The following is a 20,044-nucleotide window of genomic DNA, read 5'->3' on the forward strand; positions in this document are numbered from 1 at the left end:
TCTGGAGGAGACCCCGGTCCCTTGCTCCCAGAGCATCCATCAGGACCTCTTCCCATGGGCAACATCCCTAGATTCCTGTTTTCCATCCGAGTTTGGGGGGAAGAAGAGCTGAATCAAGAAACTCCTGGCCCAGCTGCAGTGTGCAGTGCAGGGCAGGATCCCAAAGCGTTGCTGAGCAGGGAACCAGCATGGCCATGAGGTGTATGGCAGCTCTGATCTGAACTGGGATCCCTGTCCCTATTCTGTCCCCAGGGCCATGCAGATGCTTTGCTCATCCCAGCTGAACTGTACCACGCAGGGATGCTGCTTAGTTGTGTTTTACTTAACCTTTAATACCATGTTATTTCTATTTAAGCCTCATTCCAAAACAGAGCCTATAAGTGATAACAGAGCAAACAGACCTCCTGTCCCCTCTCCCTCCCTGAGGAAATATTTTTAGCTCTCGTAAACACAAACCATTTAAGCACTTGAGAGCATCCCAAGGGATGCAGCCTTCCTCTCCATCCACTGCAGCCTACAGCACAACCCCACATCACACCCTGATTTCTGGGCTCAGGCCCCATTGCAGGCACAGCTCTGCGAAGCAGGTGCTGAACTGGGATTGCCTTTGAAAGGAAACCCAAAGGAACAAGCCGTTCAGAGCTCAGCTGGCTTTCCCACAATGTTACATAGCTCTGAAATAATCTCATCCCTGTTGCTCCTGCTCCCAAATGCAATGCAGGAGATGCTGAGCAGGTGACTGGTGAGCACCAAAATGCAACTCTCCACCATCTGCTCCCAGCTTTGGTCACAAGATCACTGCCCTTCTCACCAAATGTTCCTAAAAATTCATGGAAAAATTCATCCACAGAGTGTGCTGAGCACAAGATGTCCCCAGGAATGGTGACAGCCAAGTAAAAGGCTGGAGGAAGCCACCAGTGCTGGGAAAGGAAACTGGGAAATGCTTTGATGAGAGCACATATGGTGCGTGCTTGGATGCAGCAGTCCTCCAAAGAAGCTGGGGACTGGGACGTGGTTTGAGACAGAAAGAGACTGTGGGACCTGGGGTGGCTTTGTAGAGCTGGGCTGGCTGGGGAGCTGCAGCCTGGGGAAGGGGCTCAGTGGCACTGGGATGGAGCAAGATCAGAGCTGGGCTCACATCCAAGGTTCAGGGCAGGGCACAACTGCAAATTTCCCAAGCTACCCAAACTCTTGGGCCTGAAGCTCTGCAGCCTCCTGGGATCAGATTCCCATGACGGATTCCCAGCTGCGGAGATAGAAAGTGTCCCAAAAGGGGCAAAGTACCATCTGCTGAGCAGCCCCGTTCTCAGGCTATTTGGGGTATTTTTACTTCTGAACAAAGCAGAGCCAGGAGGAATTTCACCCTGTTCCAGACTCCTGTTTTCCTTCTCCCTTCCCCTGCAGTGATGCAAGCCCCATCCAACAGTAGCAGCTCTTCCCACCATCCTGTCCCCAAATCCCTCTTGCTGTGAAGGCGTCCCATTGCTATCACATGCAAAAGGGCACAAACCTGCTCTCTGCTTTCTCCCTCCATTAAGTCTAGAGTGCACTGGGAAGTGATTTTCCCAGTTCAACCCAATATGTGACTTGAAGCATCCATAGGACATGCCAGGATGGTGATCGCTTTGCAGGGCATGGTCTGTGGGTGCTGTGGGGTTTTCCATCAGGGCCACAGGAGCCATTTGAGTGCTTCCTCTGAGCGTGCCATGAGCAGCCCCAGTGCTGAAGGAATGTTATCTTAGCAAATGGCTTTGTTATGGCTGTGGGATTCCTCACAAAGCAGCAGTCCTGACGCAGGGGGAAGTCTCTCATTATCGGCTCTGAGGAGCTCTCAGATGGGAGATTAGGGGAAAGGCACACCAGTCCCATTCCCAAAGAAGGAAAACGTGGAGTCTCTTTGCTGAGAGGTGGGAATGGCTGGGTGATGCTCCCCCAACCACACGAGTTCCATCAGGCCCACAACAGCACTGCCTCTCCTTTCCTCTTTTTGTTTCATCCCCAGCCCCCATCGTGCCCACTGCCCACATCCCTCAGTGCCACATCCCCACAGCTCTGGGACACCCCCAGGGATGCTGACCCCAACACTCCCTGGGCAGCTGTGCAATGCAGCACCGCTCTCATCCACAGCAATCCCTCTTTGCATCTCCCACCCTACTGGCATCCATTGGCTGCGTCCATCCATGCTTTATCGACATCTCCGTGCCACGAGGGAAATGTCGTCGGGTTTTTATCTCCTCTGTGCTCCGGGCTTATCAGTGATTTGTTTCATTTGAGTTTATGACTTTCCTTGTTCATTTTGTCACTCGGTTTCCTCAATCCCCAGGGCTGCCGAAAGGAGACAACGGAGTTTGAAACAAATAAATAAATAAAGGCAAATAATTATCATTTGTTCTCTGCAACCAGCCAAGTAAGAGTCTCCGGGGAGAGGGTGGGATTCGCCTCTGTTTGTTTATTCAAGGGCGATATTAAGAAGGAACAATGCAAACAGGCAGAATGGTTTTAACCCTTACAGAGTCCCCCCCCCCCCAAAATCAGCATCTCCTCCCAGCTGTGGGGAGCTGTCAAATCACCCCTAACAAGTGAAGGCCTCCCCCAGGGCAGCTTTAGGAGGTAGTGTTCCGTTTTCCAGCCGTGCTGGATGCTCCGTTCCCTCTTGGAGGGTTCAGAGAAACCATTTGGATCCCGGTCTCTCTGACACAGCACTCTGGCTTCTCGACAGAGCTCGTTCCGTGCTTTTTGTTGTTGTTGTTGTTGTTGTTATTAATTCTTTTTCTTGCTTTCTTAAAGGAAACAAAAGCAGCGCCTCCCCCGCACACGCACGCGACGCGCTAATTGGAGCAGACGTCGCTTTTCCAGAGCCAAATAGGAACCATCCCACTGCGGGCAGCCCCCAGATTTCAGGTTGCCCCCCAGAGGGGCTGCGCCCACCCCATCTTTTCCCACAGATGGAGGGGTCTGAGCGTTCCCCTTCATTTTTTGCCAGCTCCCTTCTCCTTCACATGCAGCCCCTGCGGTTCAAACCTTGCCCTGTGCTTCTTCCCCTTCCTATGAGGCAAATTCTTCCTATTTTGTTCCCATCCCACAAGGCTGACGTGGATTGATGGTGTTTGTGGTGTCCCAAAGCCAGGATTTCCCCACGTGTTGTGGGATTAGGGATTACCCAGAGCCAGCGCCCACCCCAAAGCACCGCTCATTTCCCAAATCCCTTTGCCCTTTAGCTTGGCCTTAAACCACAAAGAAAAACCCAATGCCACCACTGGGACCAAGTGACCAGCTCTGCTTTCCCATGTAATGCATTAAATACAGAGCCGGTGAGGGCAATGGGAACTGGGGTTGATGGGCTGATGATTTCTGCTGGGCATGGGGGTGATGGCACATGCAGTTTGGCCCTGACAAAACCCCAAACTGGTGATGTAGCTCACAGAGAGAAAGGGAACAACCCAAAGAATTCCTTTTCAAGAAGGAGCACATTCCCCACAGCTTCATACGACTGAAAATTAAAGAAAGAAAGAAGAGCTCCCTGAACAAAAGAGCAGCGTTTTCCTTCCTCCCCATCACTTCTCAGGGCTGTGCATTACCTGTGCCCTGACACTCGTAGAGCATCTCTGCTGCTCCATGATGCTCCAGGGAAGCAGATAAGCCAGCGTTCAGGTCCAGGTGGGATAACAGCTGCTCTGTGTTTGCAGAGCGAGGCAGTAGGGGCTGCCAAGCACGTCTCCCTCTTGAGGTTTCCCTTGTTTTCATTCCTCCACCTTGTTTCCTTTTCTCTGCCTTTGGGATAAAACAGCACCATCCAGGTTCTCCTTGTCTTTCAGTGTCTGTTTCCCTCCGTGGTTGTTTGTGGGTTGTTTTTCTGACATAATATGTCCTCACCTCAAAAGTAAGTGCTAAAGGCCGGGGTTAATGGGCACCTTGGGGCTGCCCCGGTCAAGGCAGTGCCTCACCATGGTGATAACCCAAAACCCGTCACCTCCTCCTAAATCCAGAGGGGATGAAGCCTTTGGGCTCCCTACTTTCATACCTCACTGCACTTTCCCCTCCATCCCTGCTCCAAATGTTCTGACCACATCCACGCAGCACATGGGGCTGCTTCTGGACAGCACATGTCACTGGGACCATGGAGAGCCACGAGGATGCAGTCCCTGCAGTGACCAGAGTTTTGCCAACACATGTTTCTGCTATTCAGAGCCTGCACACTGCACTTGGAATGCAGTGCAAACAACATGGCATTGCATAAAAGGCCAATGCAGCACAGGGACACTGAGACATGTCCCCAAGTGCCTGGTGGCCACGGGCAGCATGTTCTGCTTTCTCACAGCAATATCTGTGAGTGCAGAGCAGGCAGCAGCTGTTACTGTCACTGCAAGTAATTGCCCTCACGCCCGGATCGCATGCAGTGCTGTTACTTGCAGGACTCCAAAACATCTGCCCTTCAAGGCTCGTATTTCCAGAGCTGCCAATCCAACACCTCTCCCCGGTGCTAAATTCATTTACAAGGGGGAAAATAAAACACTTTAAAAAATAAATAATCAAGCCACATTAAATAACCCTTTGGGAGCCCTTCCGCCCCCCAGACTGAATTCAGTATTAATTGCACCAAACCCAACAGCACTGTCCCCAGGAAGGGCTGGGGGCTCATACAACCATGCTGTCCTTTCCAGGTGCTTTGCCTAGCTAAGGGCTGCAGTCATTAGCAGCCACCCGATGGGCTCAGCTCATACCCTCATGCACAGTGCTGATATAGGCAGCCAATGCCAGCCTTCTTCTGGAGGTGTATGCATGCATAGAAACGTCCATGTGGAGCCTTGCAAAGAGCTTTGCCTCAGTACATTCCCAACCTGCTGCCCTTCAGCAAGGAGGTGATTCTGTTGGCCCTACGTGCATGAGCTCTGCTGCCAGATTCGAGTTGGCCGGACTGATTTTGGCACTGGTTGAGTTGTATAATTAGAAAAAATACAGGGGGAAGAAAAAAAAAAACAACTCACATGGATTCTTGTGGGAAAGTGTCATTTTACTGGCTGGGGAAGATGATGTGGGGAAGTTTAGTCTGCTGCAACTGACCGACAGCCTATGGTGGCAAAGGGGGAATCAATTATCTTGGCATGGAAATGCATTCTTGTGTCCCATCGCTGCTCCACATCAGTATTTTCACGTGAGCATCGCTGCTGGCTGGGCCACGTGTTCCCCATTAGCACTGTTTGTTCCCCCTGTGTCTGGTGGTGCTTTTGTCTCCAGGCAGAAAGAAAGAACAACAATAAGGGCAGTGATAACAGAAAGAGAGCGTCCCCTCCTCCAAAGGCATCTTCAGTGCCTGGGCTCAGCGAGGAACAGCTCTGGGGCAAAACATCCAATTTGACACTGTGGGGCCCCTCCTGCCCAGCAAGACCCCGGTGTGTGACATCATGTAAGGTGCACGACTTGCAATAGGTGCTGCTAGAAGAGGCTGAAGCTCTGAATGTCTCGTTGTGAATACCAGCTGTGCTATGAGGGTGGATTCCATGGTGGGTGAGAGCAGAACCCTGCACCCTTTCTCTAAAAGCTGATATCTGGGGAAGCACACAGGAACAAAGAAAGGGGATGGGAGGCTAAAATAATGGGGGAAACCAAATGCAACTGTCCCAGCAGTTTGGAACAAGCAATGTGCTCCATGTCCCCACGTCTGCCACCCTCATAGCCCTACATTGCTGCAGCTTTGCTCCTCCCTCCTCAGGAACTCACCTGTGCCCCCACCCTGCTGCAGGTGCCCGCGCTTATCCCTGAGCCGTTAAGTAATTGCAGCCTTCCCAGTAATGCAGAGCCCTGAGCAAACAGACCACAACTTGGCTAAACACAGACCTTCCCTTTGAACTGGGGTTCTGGCATCAGTACCCGGCTTCTTCCTTCCCTCCCAGGTAAATGTTTCCTTTGTGCATGTTTTTATCTCTCTGGGTGATTTGTTCGGGTTACATATGGCTATCACTGAGCCCCGGAAGTGCAAACCCTCTGCTCCTAATAAAGCTGTGTGCAGTTGGAGCTGCTGCAGTGCGGGATTTCTTGGGGCTGAAGCTGAGCTTCTCATGGGGTAAGGCAGAGCTGTCTGTCACCAGGCTGCAGAGGAGAAGGTGTTCAGTTGGGGCTGTTGTGCTTTCCTTTGGTACTGGGAATGTGCTCTGCCTTTTGGGGGGAAAGGGGAAAAAACTCATAGAAAATGCCAAAGTGTTGGAGTGTAACTGCACAGAAAGCTGCAATTGTTCAGGGGGAAATAAAAGCTGAGGCAGTGACATCAGGCACCCCCCAGCAGACGTGGCCCCATTAGCAGGCAGTGCCTTATCTCACTGCTGGCCCTGATCGTAGGGCTGGGAGCTGCTGAGTGTTTTGCAAGCACTGAGCAACCCCCCAGCCTTCCCTGGGCCTGCTGCAGGTGGTGGGAAAGGGGCTGCTGCTGCTTTACTCCATGGATGGAATGAATGACGCCAGGGGAGCACGTTAGGATTGGGTACTCCCAGCTCATGGTATGCACGGACGCAGTTGTTCCAGGATGTGAGAGCACTGTTCCAGTTTGCATTTAACTTTTAACTCTGTACTGCTGTGATTCTTACTGAAGAATATCCCAATTCCAGGCTAAAGCAAACCAGCCTCGTGGCACAGCCCTGCTGCAATCGCTCCCAAACGCAGGCGAGCCCTGCACTTGCATGGACTCATCCAACGTGATGATTTTTTGCCAACTACAAATTCTCCAGCAGAAGCAAGACCAATTGCCATAATATTCTGAATAATACATTTGGACCTTCCAACTTTTTTTTCCTTAAGTTAATGAGTTGGTGCTGCAATACACCGGGATATACGCTGCTAACACCAGCCAAGGAACATGGGCACAAAAACAGCCCCCTGGAGCAAGGTGGATCTTTAAATATGGTTTTATTTCAGGTTTGCTATTGATGCACAAACAGCAGAGATCGATGTTTAGTATACATGGTATACACAAAGCAGCCAGTACAATAGGCATCTCCATCCTTTTGCTGCACACTCGGCAAAAGAACTGCACTCAAGAAATCCCTCCCACCCCATCGTTCCCCCCCATCGGACAAGGATGACAGTTTGTCGGTGGCTTGGAAACCATCTATTTGATGGCAAGACACAAAGGGCAGCTCCTTGGAGCTCTGTCCCCAAACGAAAGCGCTGCAGGCTCGGCTACGCAGGAAAACTGTCCAGAAAATGGATGATGCGTTCATGGGAATGTAGACCTGGAAGGGATTTCCTAGAACATTAAATCCCATCCCCGCTGTGCAAAGCAACTGCAACATCTGCTCCTGGCTCTATCAAGCATCGTGGAGACCAGAAATATTATTATGCTCAAAAAGGCATTACACAAATCCAGGGAGGGTGGGTCTGCAAACAGTATCACGAGAAATGTGCTAAGCTGGTGGGAAAGGTCTCCATAAGAACGTTTGTGCTGTTCCTTGGGACCCTTCTGACCCACACAGACCGCTGCTGGAGGCTTGGTGGAGTACGAAGAGCTTCCACATGCACTGAGCAGGCTCCAAGCATCTCACTGCTGAGGCAGCAGCCTACCCAAAAGCTGGGATCGACCCTTCTGCTCTTCCTAATAGTGACATGTCTTGATCAAGAGGTCAACAGCAAGCTCCCTCCAAGGGACCTTCATCAGTAGGAAAGCAAAACGTGAAATGATCCCTGATGGTTTGAGCAGGAGGCTTATGGGGGAAGGTGTGTGGCAGGATTGTGGTGAGGTAAGGCAGCATCTGGACACAGAGGAGGTATGGAATAAGCCCTAGCACAAAACTCAGGAGGATGCAGCTGGTTGTGGATGCTCTGCAAGAGCAGGAGGGTCAGGACAGCCCCAAAGCCACGTTCTAGGTCAGAACACAGCTGGGGGTTAATGCAGAGCAAAGTAACCCTGAAGCTTGGAGTGGGGCAGGCAGCAGGGTGCCTGGGCATGGCACGCTGGCCCTGCAAGCACCATTTCCAGAGCAGAGTCGAGCACCAGCAACAGGCAGGGATGCTCCCAGGCACCGCACCATGATGCTACAGTACAACTGGTTATTTCTGCAGTTACTGCTCTCATTGCACCTCAACTGTGATCCCTTTTAGCCCCAAAGAGCTTTACACCACGCCCTGCACCAGGGTGGAAATGAGCATCTGGCTGTGTTCTGGGCACCCATTTAGCCAAGAGCCAGTCTCAGCCTCTCCAAAGCACCATAGGAAAACCTCAGCCCCAGGAGAGGCTCTGCTGGAAGCAATGCTACCCCTTCCATGCCAGGTTTGCATCCAGCGTGGGGAGGAGGTTAAACAACACGGAGTTAAGCACCATAAAGTATACACTGGTCAGATCATAAACATGAGGAGAAAATAAGAGTCAAAGCACCACCTCCCAGCCTGGCACTTGGGCTCCCCATTGGCGTGCACAGCTGTGAAGTCACTGCTTGCCTGCCCTGAAGGTGACAGTCCCTACTAAACCCTGTTGGACAGTACAACTTGCCATCGTCGCATCGGTAAATCCATTTGGTCCCATGCAGAAAATCAGGGAAGGGGGAGGTAGGCTTAGCTCTGGGAAGATGGGGCAGGTGTTGGCTGTGCCATGCGGAGGTGTCCCCTCTGTGTGTCCTCAAGGCCATCCTGGCAGTGATTTCTGTCTGTCTGTTCTCCGGCTCCCAGCTGCGGGACCCCACGTGTGCGGCAGCATCGAGGTAGGTTGGTTCCTGCTCACCTCCGAGCAACCTGCTCGGTGAAAGCCCTCTCATCACCTGGTTGCGCGCCCTTCCCCGCGCCCAGGTCTCTTTATTTTTGTTTTCCCTTTTTTTACCCTCATTTGATATGTGCTATGGACATCTCCCCTTCTCCCAGCCCCTGGCCACTGCCCGAGAGACACCAAGTCCATCCTCACTGCCACAGCTCAGCACGGCCTCAAGGTGCAGAAATCCAACTCCTGCGGCTTCCTCCGAAAACTGCAACTCTCCCTGGGCAGCAGCCTCCCACTGGAGGCCACGCACTTCAGCATCCTCCTCTTGAAGCCCCTCCCGCAACTCTTGGAGCAAGGAGCCCACGGTCCCGCTTCCCACGCCGGGCATGGCTCCCCGCACGACCGCACCTCGGCCGGCCTTTGTGCAGCCTCACACTCAGAGGCTGGGTGGCCATAGGAGTCATGGCAAGCTACTGCCCGCTTCTGCAGCCCGCTGCCACAGGTGACAGAGCACGCCTCCCAGCCGCCTGCTGCCCACTTGTAGGAGGGACGCTTGTAGGTCGGCCTGCCCCCATCCAAGCGGTTGGACAAGCTGAGGACACTGTTGTTGAGGTCCGGAGGAGTTTTGCCCTCCTTCTTGTAGGAGGTTTTGTCCTCCTTGCTCTCCTTGGGGAGGTAGAAGGAGTAGCGCACCCGAGGAGGGGTCATTTTCCCCACGGAGAGCACCTCCAAAGTCAAGGGCTCCTGGATGGGTTTGAAGGCTTGCAGGCTCTCAACAGCGGTGCTGGTGCCGCTGTAGCGCAGCACGCTGCCCTTCACCATCAGGTCCCGCTCCACGGCCGAGACAATGAAGTGCCCGTTCAGCAGGTACTTGCCCTGCCCGTTCTTCAGTGCCAGGTAGTTGTCGTCGCTGATCAGCCCCTTGTAGCCCCGCTGGCGGATGTCGATGTTGGAGGCTCCGGCGGGGATCACCACCACAAAGTTGTAGCCGTGCCTGGAAGGAGGAAGCAGCCAGGACAAGCCATTAGGCACCGAGCTGCAGATGTCCCCATCTCCAACTCTAAGCCTATCTCCTCCATCCCATGGAGATCTTTCTGCACGCTGAGTTTCATCCAGGCTGTGCTCACCCAGACATGAGAAGCTCAGCAGAGCTGTCTCCAACACCAGAAGCCATGAGCTTGCTAACACGCACTGCTGCTTCAGAGCAGGCACCTTGGAGGATTTGCTCGTCATCATCCCCACCACCTTCCTGTGTCCACCCCACAGGAGAGAAGAACTCTCATGTGGTCCCCCAGCACTTACATGGGTTTGGTGAATAAGCCTGAGACCTTCTTGCAGCTCCTGTTGTCTCCTCCACATACACTGCATTTGTCAAATTTCTTCTTGGAGCCAAGCTTCCCATCACAGCCCGCTTTGATGCATTTGCCCTGGACGCAGACTGAGGTGGAGTCTGGGGAGCACGGGGTGCCATCCACAACCTGCAGGAGAGTGAGTAAGGCAACAGCTGCACCCTGCATCACCCTACAGTCATCCTGCTGCAGCCACCCAGCATCAGCCCAGCAGCCTCCCCAGCTCTCACCAACCTTGGGTGCCAGCACATAGAAGTACCCCGTGCCATTCGCCCGGCAGATGAGCTTGCATTTGTCTCGGGGTGAGACGCCAGAGTATTTGGGGACCCAGGAGACGGAGGCGGTGAGGCGGTTGGTGCTGTGGCCGTAGCCATTGAAAGCCTCACACTGCTCTTCTCGGAAGCTCTTTCCTGGCACTAGAAGGAACACAGTGTGCATCAGATGGGGCACAGCCCTGTGCCCCAAGGCAGGTGTTACTGCTTGTTAGGGTCAGTTGTGCAAAGCCTGCAGACTCAGCACAGCAACTCTGAAGCATTTTGCTCCTCGCACAATGCAATAGGATGCGACGGGACTGCAAATGGCAAGGTCACCTCTGACATTTGCAGGGGGCACGTTTAGGGGCATGTTTGCACCGTGTTTCCAAGTGCTTTGAAACAGTCAAAGAATCTGACATTTGGAGATTGGCTCTCCTCCCACCCCACCCAAAGAGCTGTGGCAAGTCTGGGGTTTTGGTGTGCTTGAGGATCAGCTCTGCTGGAATCCAGCTGCTCTGGGGCTGCAAGCAGTGCCTCTGCAGTGGGTTGAGCAGAGGATTCACAGCTTCAGTCAGCTCATCCTGCTCAGCTCACAGGCATCAACACATGCAAGAAGCTGGGCTTCCCTTTGGCTCAGCACATTATGAAGTCAGGCCATGTATTTTGGCAAGTTTTGCCCTTACCTGCAGCCGAGCAGGGCTCCAGGTTGCAGGAGCGATACTTGACGCGGACGCCCTCGCAGTAGGAGCCCCCGTTGGAGGGCACAGGGTTGGTGCACTCACGCTTGGCCAGCTGCACCCCCCCGCCACACGTCCGTGAGCACGTCCCATAGGGCGCCCACTTGGCCCAGCCTCCATCCACCTGCAGGGACATGGCACAGCATCACCTGCTGTCCCCTTTCTCATGGCTTCCATCTCTGCCCCCTCTAGCTATCCCTTTGCTAGCTGCATTAGCAAGCAAAACCTGTGGCTTTGCCTATCCCAGATCTTCTATGGGGTGGGCAGAGCAACACAGCAGCATCCAGCCTGCTTGCATTGTCTATCCCTGCTCTCTCCTCACCTTTCTCCATTATTATCCCCTTGCAGGATCCCCACTGGGGACTGCTCAGCCAGCACCAGTGCAGAAGCACCAAGGGATCGTCGTCCACGGGGCATTTTCAGACTGGCAGGTACTCACCCTGTACTTGCTGACGTTGTGCCTCTCCACGCAGGCACCTTTCAGGCAGAAGCGTCCCTCCCCGCAGCTGGTGCCATCAGCCCAAGGGAAGTGCCTTGTCTGGCAAACGATCTGCCCACGTGCTTTGCCGGTGCACCAGAGCTTGGCACAGTACTGCATATAGGGGCAAGGCTTGGAGCCCACCCCGAAGGCCAGCTCACACTGCTGGTTCAGGCTGTAGCTCGTCCCAGGCAGATCCTCGGGCAGTGGGATGGGGTTGGAGGGCTGGTCCAGCAAGCAGTCTCCTGAGGGAGCAGGAAGGGGAACATTGAGTGGGTCCTTGTGGAACTGGGAGCTGCCTTGCATTCAGCCACAGCTCAGGCCACTGTTGTGGATAAGAAACCCAACAACAAAAGGCAGAGGACCCAAGTGATGCCATCTTCTTGGTGAAGGTGGGTAGAGCTGTGCTGGGGACAGTCTGACACTGAGGAACCCAGCTGGCGATGAAACACCACTCAGCTCTGTTTCCTTCTTGATTTCTTGGGAGGACAGCGAGAAATTTTCTGCCTACCCCAACAGCCTGTCCCCATCACAGGGACAAAGACAGCATGGGGACAAGGACAGGAGGACAAGAAGAACTCACCGTGGCCACTGTCAAGGAAGTCGGTGATGATGGCAGCACTGCAGGCTGACCAGGGGTTGGCGCGGTCGATCTGGATGAGGGTGGGAGACATCATGTGGTTGGTCTTCAGCCGGCCAAACACTTCCTCACAGGCCTTCACGTTGTCGTGGGGCATGTTGAAGACGTGGCCTGGGAGATGGAAAGGGAGACAATGCGAATAACCCCACTTGGCATTGCTTTGTGTACAGGGGGAAACTGAGGCACGGAGCATGGCACTCCTTCTAACAACAGCAAAAGTTGTGGGCAGCTCAGGAGAAGCATTTGCTGCCTGGGGAAGCACAGAGCTTGCAAAAGCCTTGGCTTGGACTGCACATGGACGCTGGGAGCAGCGAGACAGGCACGTGTGAGCCACCCTGACAGCACCACCCCAAGCCTTTCCAGCATGCTTTCCCATCTGCATCATGGAGGACTGTCATTTACTAGGAAGGTCAAAGGAAATTGCAAGGAAAAGGAGATCAGAGCTCATCCTTCACCCTGCAGAGCCACACAAGTGTCTCCGGAGGTAGGTGTGCCCTCAGCATCCCCCTCTGCTATTTCAGGATTCTCGAATTCTGGAAACCCAGCAACCACAACAGTGCTGCCTTTCACTTTCTCAGCCCTTCCCCTCCTCCCCCCCAGAACGAGGTGGAGTTTCCCCACTCCGGATGTCTGTCATTGTCTGGCCTTCCGGAGGCTGAACCGGGGCTATTTTGAACTTTGTCAGTGATTACTGAGCAGGGCTGGAGGATGAGTTTTGGTGACACGAGGCAGGGCAGCACCTCCATTGCAAACACAGCACTCGGACCAAAAATGTGATTTACTCTAAAAACACAGACTTTGTGATGCACTGCACCCCCCCAGTGTTTTGGGACCCGGGGGACCCCATCCCATGCAGAGCCCCCAGATGTGCCTTACCCAGCTCATGGGCGGTGGTGAAAGCTGAGGGCAGCCCATCGTCCTCAATGACGGAGCAGCTGCGCTTGGGGTCGCACATGGTGCCCACGTCGGCCATGCCCAGAGTGTCACAGGTGGTGGCACCACACAGGTCCTGTGGGCACAGAGGTAAGGGGTTAACCCTGGGGTTGGTATTGCCCCTGTTCCCACCGCAGCCCTGTACCCCCAGAGGACCTGGCCCTGGGCTGCTGGGCAGGTGTCAGCCATTGAGAATGGGGACCACACAGCCCCACAGTGAGGAACACAGGACCACAGAATCATTGGTCATGCCCACTGACCATGTCCCTCAGTGCCACATCTCCATGGTTCAGGAACACCTCCAAGGGATGGTGACTCAGTGGCACTTTTGCATGTGACCCTTTTGTTACACACAGCATCCTCCTGTGCCTTCAGCGTTTCCTCCAGGCAGGGTGGAGCCCATTTCGATGCAGAGGAGCCAGCTTGGCTCCGTCCTTCTGTGAGCTCAAGGTCTGGACCCAGGCAAGTCAGTGGAAAGACCTGGCCTTGGCTGACAGCTGACCCATCTCTCCATTTCCTAGTGATAAGAAGCTCCCAGAGCAGGTCCAGCATGCTACGGGAAAGGCTCCCATGTCCTCAATGACAACTGATATCTCTCCTGGAGAAAGCAAGCCCAGCTGATGCAAGGAGCTGGCCCAGACCCCAGGACCACAGGCTGCCATTTCCAGCACCCACAGGTGATACTACAAACCAAAAGCTGCTGGTTGAGGACATGCCACAGCCCAGCAGTTAACCTCAGATGTTCCCATCCCTCCAACCCTCTCCAAGAGACACTGTGCCAACCCCACAGGCAGCACTGCTCATCCTGTGCTCCGCCAAACCCTGCTCTCATCCATTGCTGTGTTCTCCTGGATGGGAAGTGATGTGATTTCTTCTCAGTCTGCAGTCACTGCCTTTAGCCAGCACACCTCAAAGGAGCACAGCAGGATGGATGGATCCCTGCAGCTTCACCCCTGGGCTATTTCAGCCCACTGAGCTGTAGCAGCAGCTTTGCATGGGGCAGGGAGAGCTGCTGCAGCTTTCCACATGAAAAGAAAACGTAAGGGACTCTCCGGGCGCTCCCATGCTATAAATAAGAGTGATTCATGCTCAGCTCCCAGCCAGCCAACGCGCCTGGGTTGCTAGAAACCTCACAGGAGCAGCTCTGCCAACATTTCCAGCAAGGTTTCCAGGCTGAAGGCATTCCCATGCAGGCAGGTTCAGCTATCGGTAATGGCCCCAGCAACTCCAGAGAGCCCCAGCCAAAGCTGAGATGGGTTTAGCAGCAGCTGTAGGGCTGCAAAAAGCAGACGGGACCGCTCTCATGGGAGATGAACAGCCGAGGCATGGGGTGGGTGTGGGGCCCACTGCCTGGCAAGGTGCTGCAAGGTGGTGGGGAGGCTCCAACAGCTGAGCCCAGAATCCATCCTGGCTGCTGTGGCTGATGGAAAACCCTGTCTTATAACCAGCCTCAACTCTGCTTCACTATAGCTTTCTGCATCCACTGGGAGCCTGTTGAATCCCAGGTCTCGTCTCACGCACAGTATCCCCATCCCACAGTGGGAACAAGCACATCCCAGTGAGCATGAGGTCCAGAGCTACACCTGGCCATGAGCAGGACTCAGCAGTGCCAGCGCTGTGAGTTTGGAGGTGATGTGGGGTGCACGGGGTGCTCCGGGGAGGTGAGGACGAGCGGCCGCTCCCTGTTCATTGCTCTTTTAGGAGTTCCTGTTTCCTGGCCAGCACAGAGAGCTGTTGGCTCCCGGCCCAGCACCTGTGCTGACACACTGACCCACTTCTCATTCTCAGCCTCGCCTGCTGACTGTGGGGCTGCAGGAAGGAGCAGCTCCTCATGGGGCTTCCCATCACCCCCCAGCCTGGGATCAGTCTCCAACCACAGCCCCACGGGCAGCAGCTCTGGGCTCTGATGAAGGGCTCCTGACCCCCCTGAAATATATCTCCAAGGCTGAGGGAGGCAAATGGGAGCAGCAGTGGGGGAATGGAAGAAGGTTGGGAAGGAAATCCTGGGTGAACACCAAGAGGAAGAAGGCTGCCCAAGCACTGACACCTGACATGTCCTCTGTGTGTAGATGGCCCCAGCTTCATCCCTGGACACCTTCTGAAGGCTGTTCTTCTTGCAAGCTTCTTGGGATGGTCTGCAGGTCAGCTGAAGGGCATCCCTGTGACTTTTACCTCCATTCCCATGCTCAGAGGCTAAGGCCGTCATGCAAGCACTCTCCCAACTGTTGATGCTCCTCAGTGCGTGGGTCCAATGCAATCCCAAAAATGTAAGCTCCCCAAAGGGCTGAAACCATTGGGTTTCCAAACGCCCTCGTGATGCCAAGCTACAGCAAGACATCCTTTGGTGCAATATCCCTGCAGCTGATGGCAGGCTCAGCAAGCCTTTGCTATTACAGCTGGTGGACATCAAGTTTGAGGATGGTGAATATTGTGGTCAAACACTTCTCTGTGATTTGCAGCACCATTTCCAAGAGGCAGGAGGGCAGCAGCAGGATGGGCGCTCTGAGGTCCTTCCAGCAGGCACCAGCTCGGTTAGGAAGGTGAAAATCCCACGGCACATCCACACCATCCAGCTCAGCAGGACTGAGCTCCCCAAAGGCAAATCCGAGGTCCAGCGCAGGGAGCGCAGACAGTGCAGTCCCATCCATCAGCGACGTGTTGACACAACTGGAAACTGCCGATCAACCGAGCTCGAAGTGAAATTTAAGTCGGGGTCTTATGTAACAGCTTTTTGGCAGGGAGATAAGCTCTGGGGTGTCGGGGGACCACAGATGGATGCATTCAAGGAAGGCAGATGTCTCCTTGATCGTGTGCCTTTGCATTGAGCTTGCCTTGGGATTTCAGTAATGGATGGCTTAGCAATGCGTAAAAAATGCAGCCCATCCATGCTGCATGCTGCACGACGGAGAGGCCGTCAGATCTCTGGGACCAGCTCTGTCCCACGTGCAGCTCCCCTGACCTCACCAGGCTTCCACCAGCGATGGAGCTGCCTCCTCCCTTCACAGCTGCCTGGTGCCGGCAGGAGCTGCTCCAGCAGATTTACACCCAGCCAGGGGATGGAGCCCCTCCTGCGGACGGGGTCTCACGTCCCACACAGCATCACTGCTGCTAACACGTGCTGAGTGAGCTGGAAGCTACGCCCTTCCCACCCACGTGTGCTTGACTTGGAAAGAGGTTTTGGGAATGGCCTCAGAATTGCTGAGCGGAGTTCCTGACCTGTCCCTAATCCAAAGATATCTGGGCAGGGACAGGGGAAAGAGAAAACACAAGTTGCCATTGCTGGCCAAACCCGCTGTGCTTGAGGTGAAATGTGACTGTATCCCCTTGAAAAGGCTGCATCCTCCTTCCCTCCCTACAGCAACTGGGGGCTGGTGCTGCTGGTTGCCCATCACAGTGACATTTCTAGCAAGAAACAAGGGCAGAACTGCAAAGCCTCTTTGCAGCCCAGCAGGGATGCAGCAGGGTCTGCTCCCCAGGCTGAGTGCTGGCTGTCCTTCCAGCCCTGAATTCATGCAGAGCAGCCAGGGCGAGGAGGAGAGCTCCAGGTTCTCAGGAGGACCTCATGCATGACTCAGAGGAACTGGGGAGAGGCTTTTTCTTGGCAGGTGGCACTGCAGCTGGGGGGACACGGAGCTGACCACCCTCCTTTTGGGCTCAGGCCCTGCATTTTGGGTGGCAGAGCTGGCTGCCAATGGGGAGCTGGGTGGCAGTTTTGTGGGTACAGGGACAACCTCTGTGCACCTCCTGGCCTTGCTCCCCCATCAGCTTTCTGCAGGGCTGGCTCCCTCCCAACCATCCAACCCAGACAGTGAGCTCCTTGGGAAAGGGGTTCGGGGTGGTGGGGACACAAGAGGGGTGACAGGGTGCAGGACACCTAGAGGGGAGGAGGGCAGCCCTGCTGGGTCGTCCCCACCTCCCCAAGGACCCGCACCCACCTGCTTGGTGAAGAGGATGGCGGTGTCCCAGTACTCGGGGTGCTTGTCGCTGACTTTGTTCCACTTCTTCTGCCAGGCACAGAAGTTGCGGAGGGTGAGGGCGGCGTTGCTGGTGACTTTGGGCCCTTTGTCATCCTGCCCGATGAGGAGGAACTTGACGACGGAGATCTGGATGGGGTTGCGGATGCTGGGATGCTTGTAGAGGCGGGCGGCCGTTGCCATGAGGGTGAGCAGGTAGTGCTGCAAGTCATCCCCGTGGAACTTCACCATGGACTCATCGGCCACCACCAAGGTCTCCACGTACCGGGGCACGGAGGCAAAGCGTTTGGTTCTCCCTCCTGCCTTCCCCCCGGCTGTTCTCCCCCGGTATTTCTCCAGAGCCTGCAGCACTCCGGGGGTGAGCCCGGAGCCCACCGCGCAGCGCGACGCGGAGGTACCCAGGGGGTGGGCGACGTTGCGGCGCTGCAGGCGGTGAGCCCCGCCGTGCTCCGCTCCCGGCAGTGGGCTGATGGTGTACTCGGCTCCCCGGTAGCCGAAAGCCCCCCGGAGCCCCCCGCAGAGGCTGAGAGCGGCGAAGGACTCTCGGTCCGCGTTGACATCCCCCGAGTAGAAGCAGTGGCGGAGGTGATGGGGACGGGAGGCACCGGGCGCGGAGCCCAGGTATTGCGCGGCGAAGGCGGGGGCGATGAATCCGGCGTCGGGGGAGAGGTGCAGGTAGAAATCCTCCCCGAAAGCCGACAGCTGGAACACCACGGCCTCGGCGGGGCCGCGCCTGAAGTAGGGCCGCCCGTTGATGTCGGGGTCGAGGCGGAGCGGGGTGACCACCGCCGTGTCCCCCGGGGGTGCGCTCAGCGCGCGGGCGCCCAGCAGCAGCGGCAGCAGCAGCGGCAGCATCGTCCCGGCTCACATGTGGGGAGAAAGCAGGAGCCAGTCCCTGCTGCTGCTGCTGCTGCTGCTGCTGCTGCTTCCTCCGTCCCTCCTTCTTTTTGCTAAAACTCGGCTGGAAGGAGCGGAGCGGCCGCTCGAGCCGCCTGCCCCGCCGCTACCTGCCTTCTGGGGCGCATCGCCTTTATATACGGCGGGGCCGGGGGGAGCGGGGCGCGGCTTGGCCCCGCCGCAGCCACTCCGGTGCGGGGGGCCGGGAGCGGAGCGGGGCCGGGAGAGGAGCGAGGCCGGGAGCGGAGAGCTCCGCCCGGGAACCGCAGCCACCTTCCCCCGGAGCTTGCGGGAGGGGACGGAGGAAGCCGGGCTTTGCGCTCCGACTCCGTGCTGCGGAACTGGGGTGGGTTCCCTGCCTACCCGCGGGGATGCTGCCGGGGCTAAGAGAGGCTGAGCGGGGGCCGGGCTGGGAGCTGGACAGGCTTTGGGGTGGGTCTCTTCAGCAGGATGTGCTGGTCGCGGTCTGTGCGATTGGCTCTTGCCCTCCTTCTGGACTCCAGTACAGAGATCGCTGGGCTACCGCTGTGAAACACCACATCTCGTGTTACAGACTAAGGTACCCCCGTGCTCCTCTCTCCGTTCAGGACCAGTGCAACCCGCACTGCCCTGCCCCAGCTCCATCACAGCGCTTCAACCAGGTGGTGCTTCCAACTGCTCAGCAGCAGCGCAGCCTCCCTGTGTCCCCAAGGCCAGCACAGGGTGCACTCAGGGAGTGTTAGGATCCAAAGTGTTTGCTGGGAGCCCAGGGCACACTGTGAGGAGTGTAAGGGAAGAGAAGGGTTTCCTCATAGCCACTGTGATCAGAGCAGGGATTGGGGCTGCAAGGAGACTGAGGCTGCTGATGCTATCAGGGGGGAGAAGCATCCCATCATGGGTGGAATCTTATGGAGGAGGACAGCTAAAGGGAGAATGCCAAAGAGGCCCCAGTAATTATCTGTGGCCAAAGATCAAATTTACTGCCAGCGATGAGCACAGAGGCATTGGGACAGGCTGTGTGGGAAGGTGCCCAGGTGGGTCTCTATCTGCTGCTCTGTTTCCATGCAAGCTGATTCTGTGCCCAGAGGGAAGCACAGGCTTTTCCACTCCCAGGCACCCAAGGCGTGTACATCCTCACAGCCTTTCCAGCAGTCTGGGTTTGTTTGGTGGTAAATGAAGGCCCTGTTGCAGACACACCGCTTTTGATGTGATTTCAAGCCTCAGCAAAGGCTGCAAGCACAGCTTGAAAACGCGTGTGTGTATGAAATACAACCCAAGGCATAGATGCAGAGCTGGCAGCGTGGCTCGTTTTGGTGCCAGCACTTTCCTGTGCAGTGCTTGCTCATCAGGCTGTGCTCAGTTGTCCCTTATCTCTGCAGCTGAAGTGGGGACCCAAACTGCACAGGGCTCAGTGAATCAGGGATTTTGTCTGCTAGCCAAAATGCAACATGTCCCAGGATGTCGGTAGATAACGCTGTCAGAACAGTGAGTAGGGGTGAAGGGGGAAGTCCTGACATGGGCACAGGCTTCCCAAGGTGGTAGGAGGGAACCTTCCATCCTGCAGCACCGCACTGTTCAAAGGGGTGAGTTTCAGACCAGGGAGGAGGGGAGAAGGCACAGCACAGAGCTGTCACAGAGCAGGAGCTCAGGGGGTCTCAGCCCACAGGGGTGGCAGTGGGGAGCAGATGGGAAAAGCAAAAGGGTCCCTATGAGCGCTGTGAGAGCACCCTGGCTCCAGGTGCTGCGGTCATCGGGCCAGGGTTACTCATCACTGTGTCTGGTAGATCTTCTCCAGCAGCAGAGGATGAGTCAAAGCGAACTGGCAGAACTTTATCTGCAGCCTGCAGAACATCTGACTGCATCCTGATGGGGAAAGCAGGCAGAAAATGTGAGTGGTTTGGATCTGGCTGAGCTGGGACCCACTCCATCCCCTGAGAATGGCTTTTGGCTGTCCCGTGACGTTCACTGCGTACAGCATCTCTGGGGTCAGAGGGAAGTAATGCAGCTCAGCCCTTCACCCTGTCTCTTGGGGTATCACTACTCACAGAGCTTTGTTTGCCAGGCTCTGCTGCCTTCATTTCCCTGCCCATGGGAAAGCTGTGGACTCCATGGAGCACAAAGTGCCT

The 20,044-nt window shown here is 55.6% G+C and overlaps 1 protein-coding gene across 1 annotated transcript; it reads right to left on the minus strand.

The window, feature by feature from the left end:
* Window positions 1-6,880: 6,880 nt before the first annotated feature.
* On the minus strand, window positions 6,881-17,931 carry ADAMTS15 (ADAM metallopeptidase with thrombospondin type 1 motif 15). The gene is made up of 8 exons (XM_072354758.1): window positions 17,004-17,931; window positions 13,012-13,144; window positions 12,079-12,246; window positions 11,457-11,740; window positions 10,964-11,141; window positions 10,261-10,442; window positions 9,980-10,155; window positions 6,881-9,671 (listed from the first exon to the last, which is right to left on the minus strand). Exons 1-8 carry the CDS (start codon window positions 17,895-17,897, stop codon window positions 8,891-8,893), a joined length of 2,796 nt encoding a protein of 931 aa, XP_072210859.1. The 5' UTR covers window positions 17,898-17,931; the 3' UTR covers window positions 6,881-8,890.
* Between the last annotated feature and the right edge of the window lie 2,113 nt (window positions 17,932-20,044).

This window comes from Excalfactoria chinensis, chromosome 21, assembly GCF_039878825.1.
Source record: "Excalfactoria chinensis isolate bCotChi1 chromosome 21, bCotChi1.hap2, whole genome shotgun sequence".
Classification (NCBI taxonomy): domain Eukaryota; kingdom Metazoa; phylum Chordata; class Aves; order Galliformes; family Phasianidae; genus Excalfactoria; species Excalfactoria chinensis.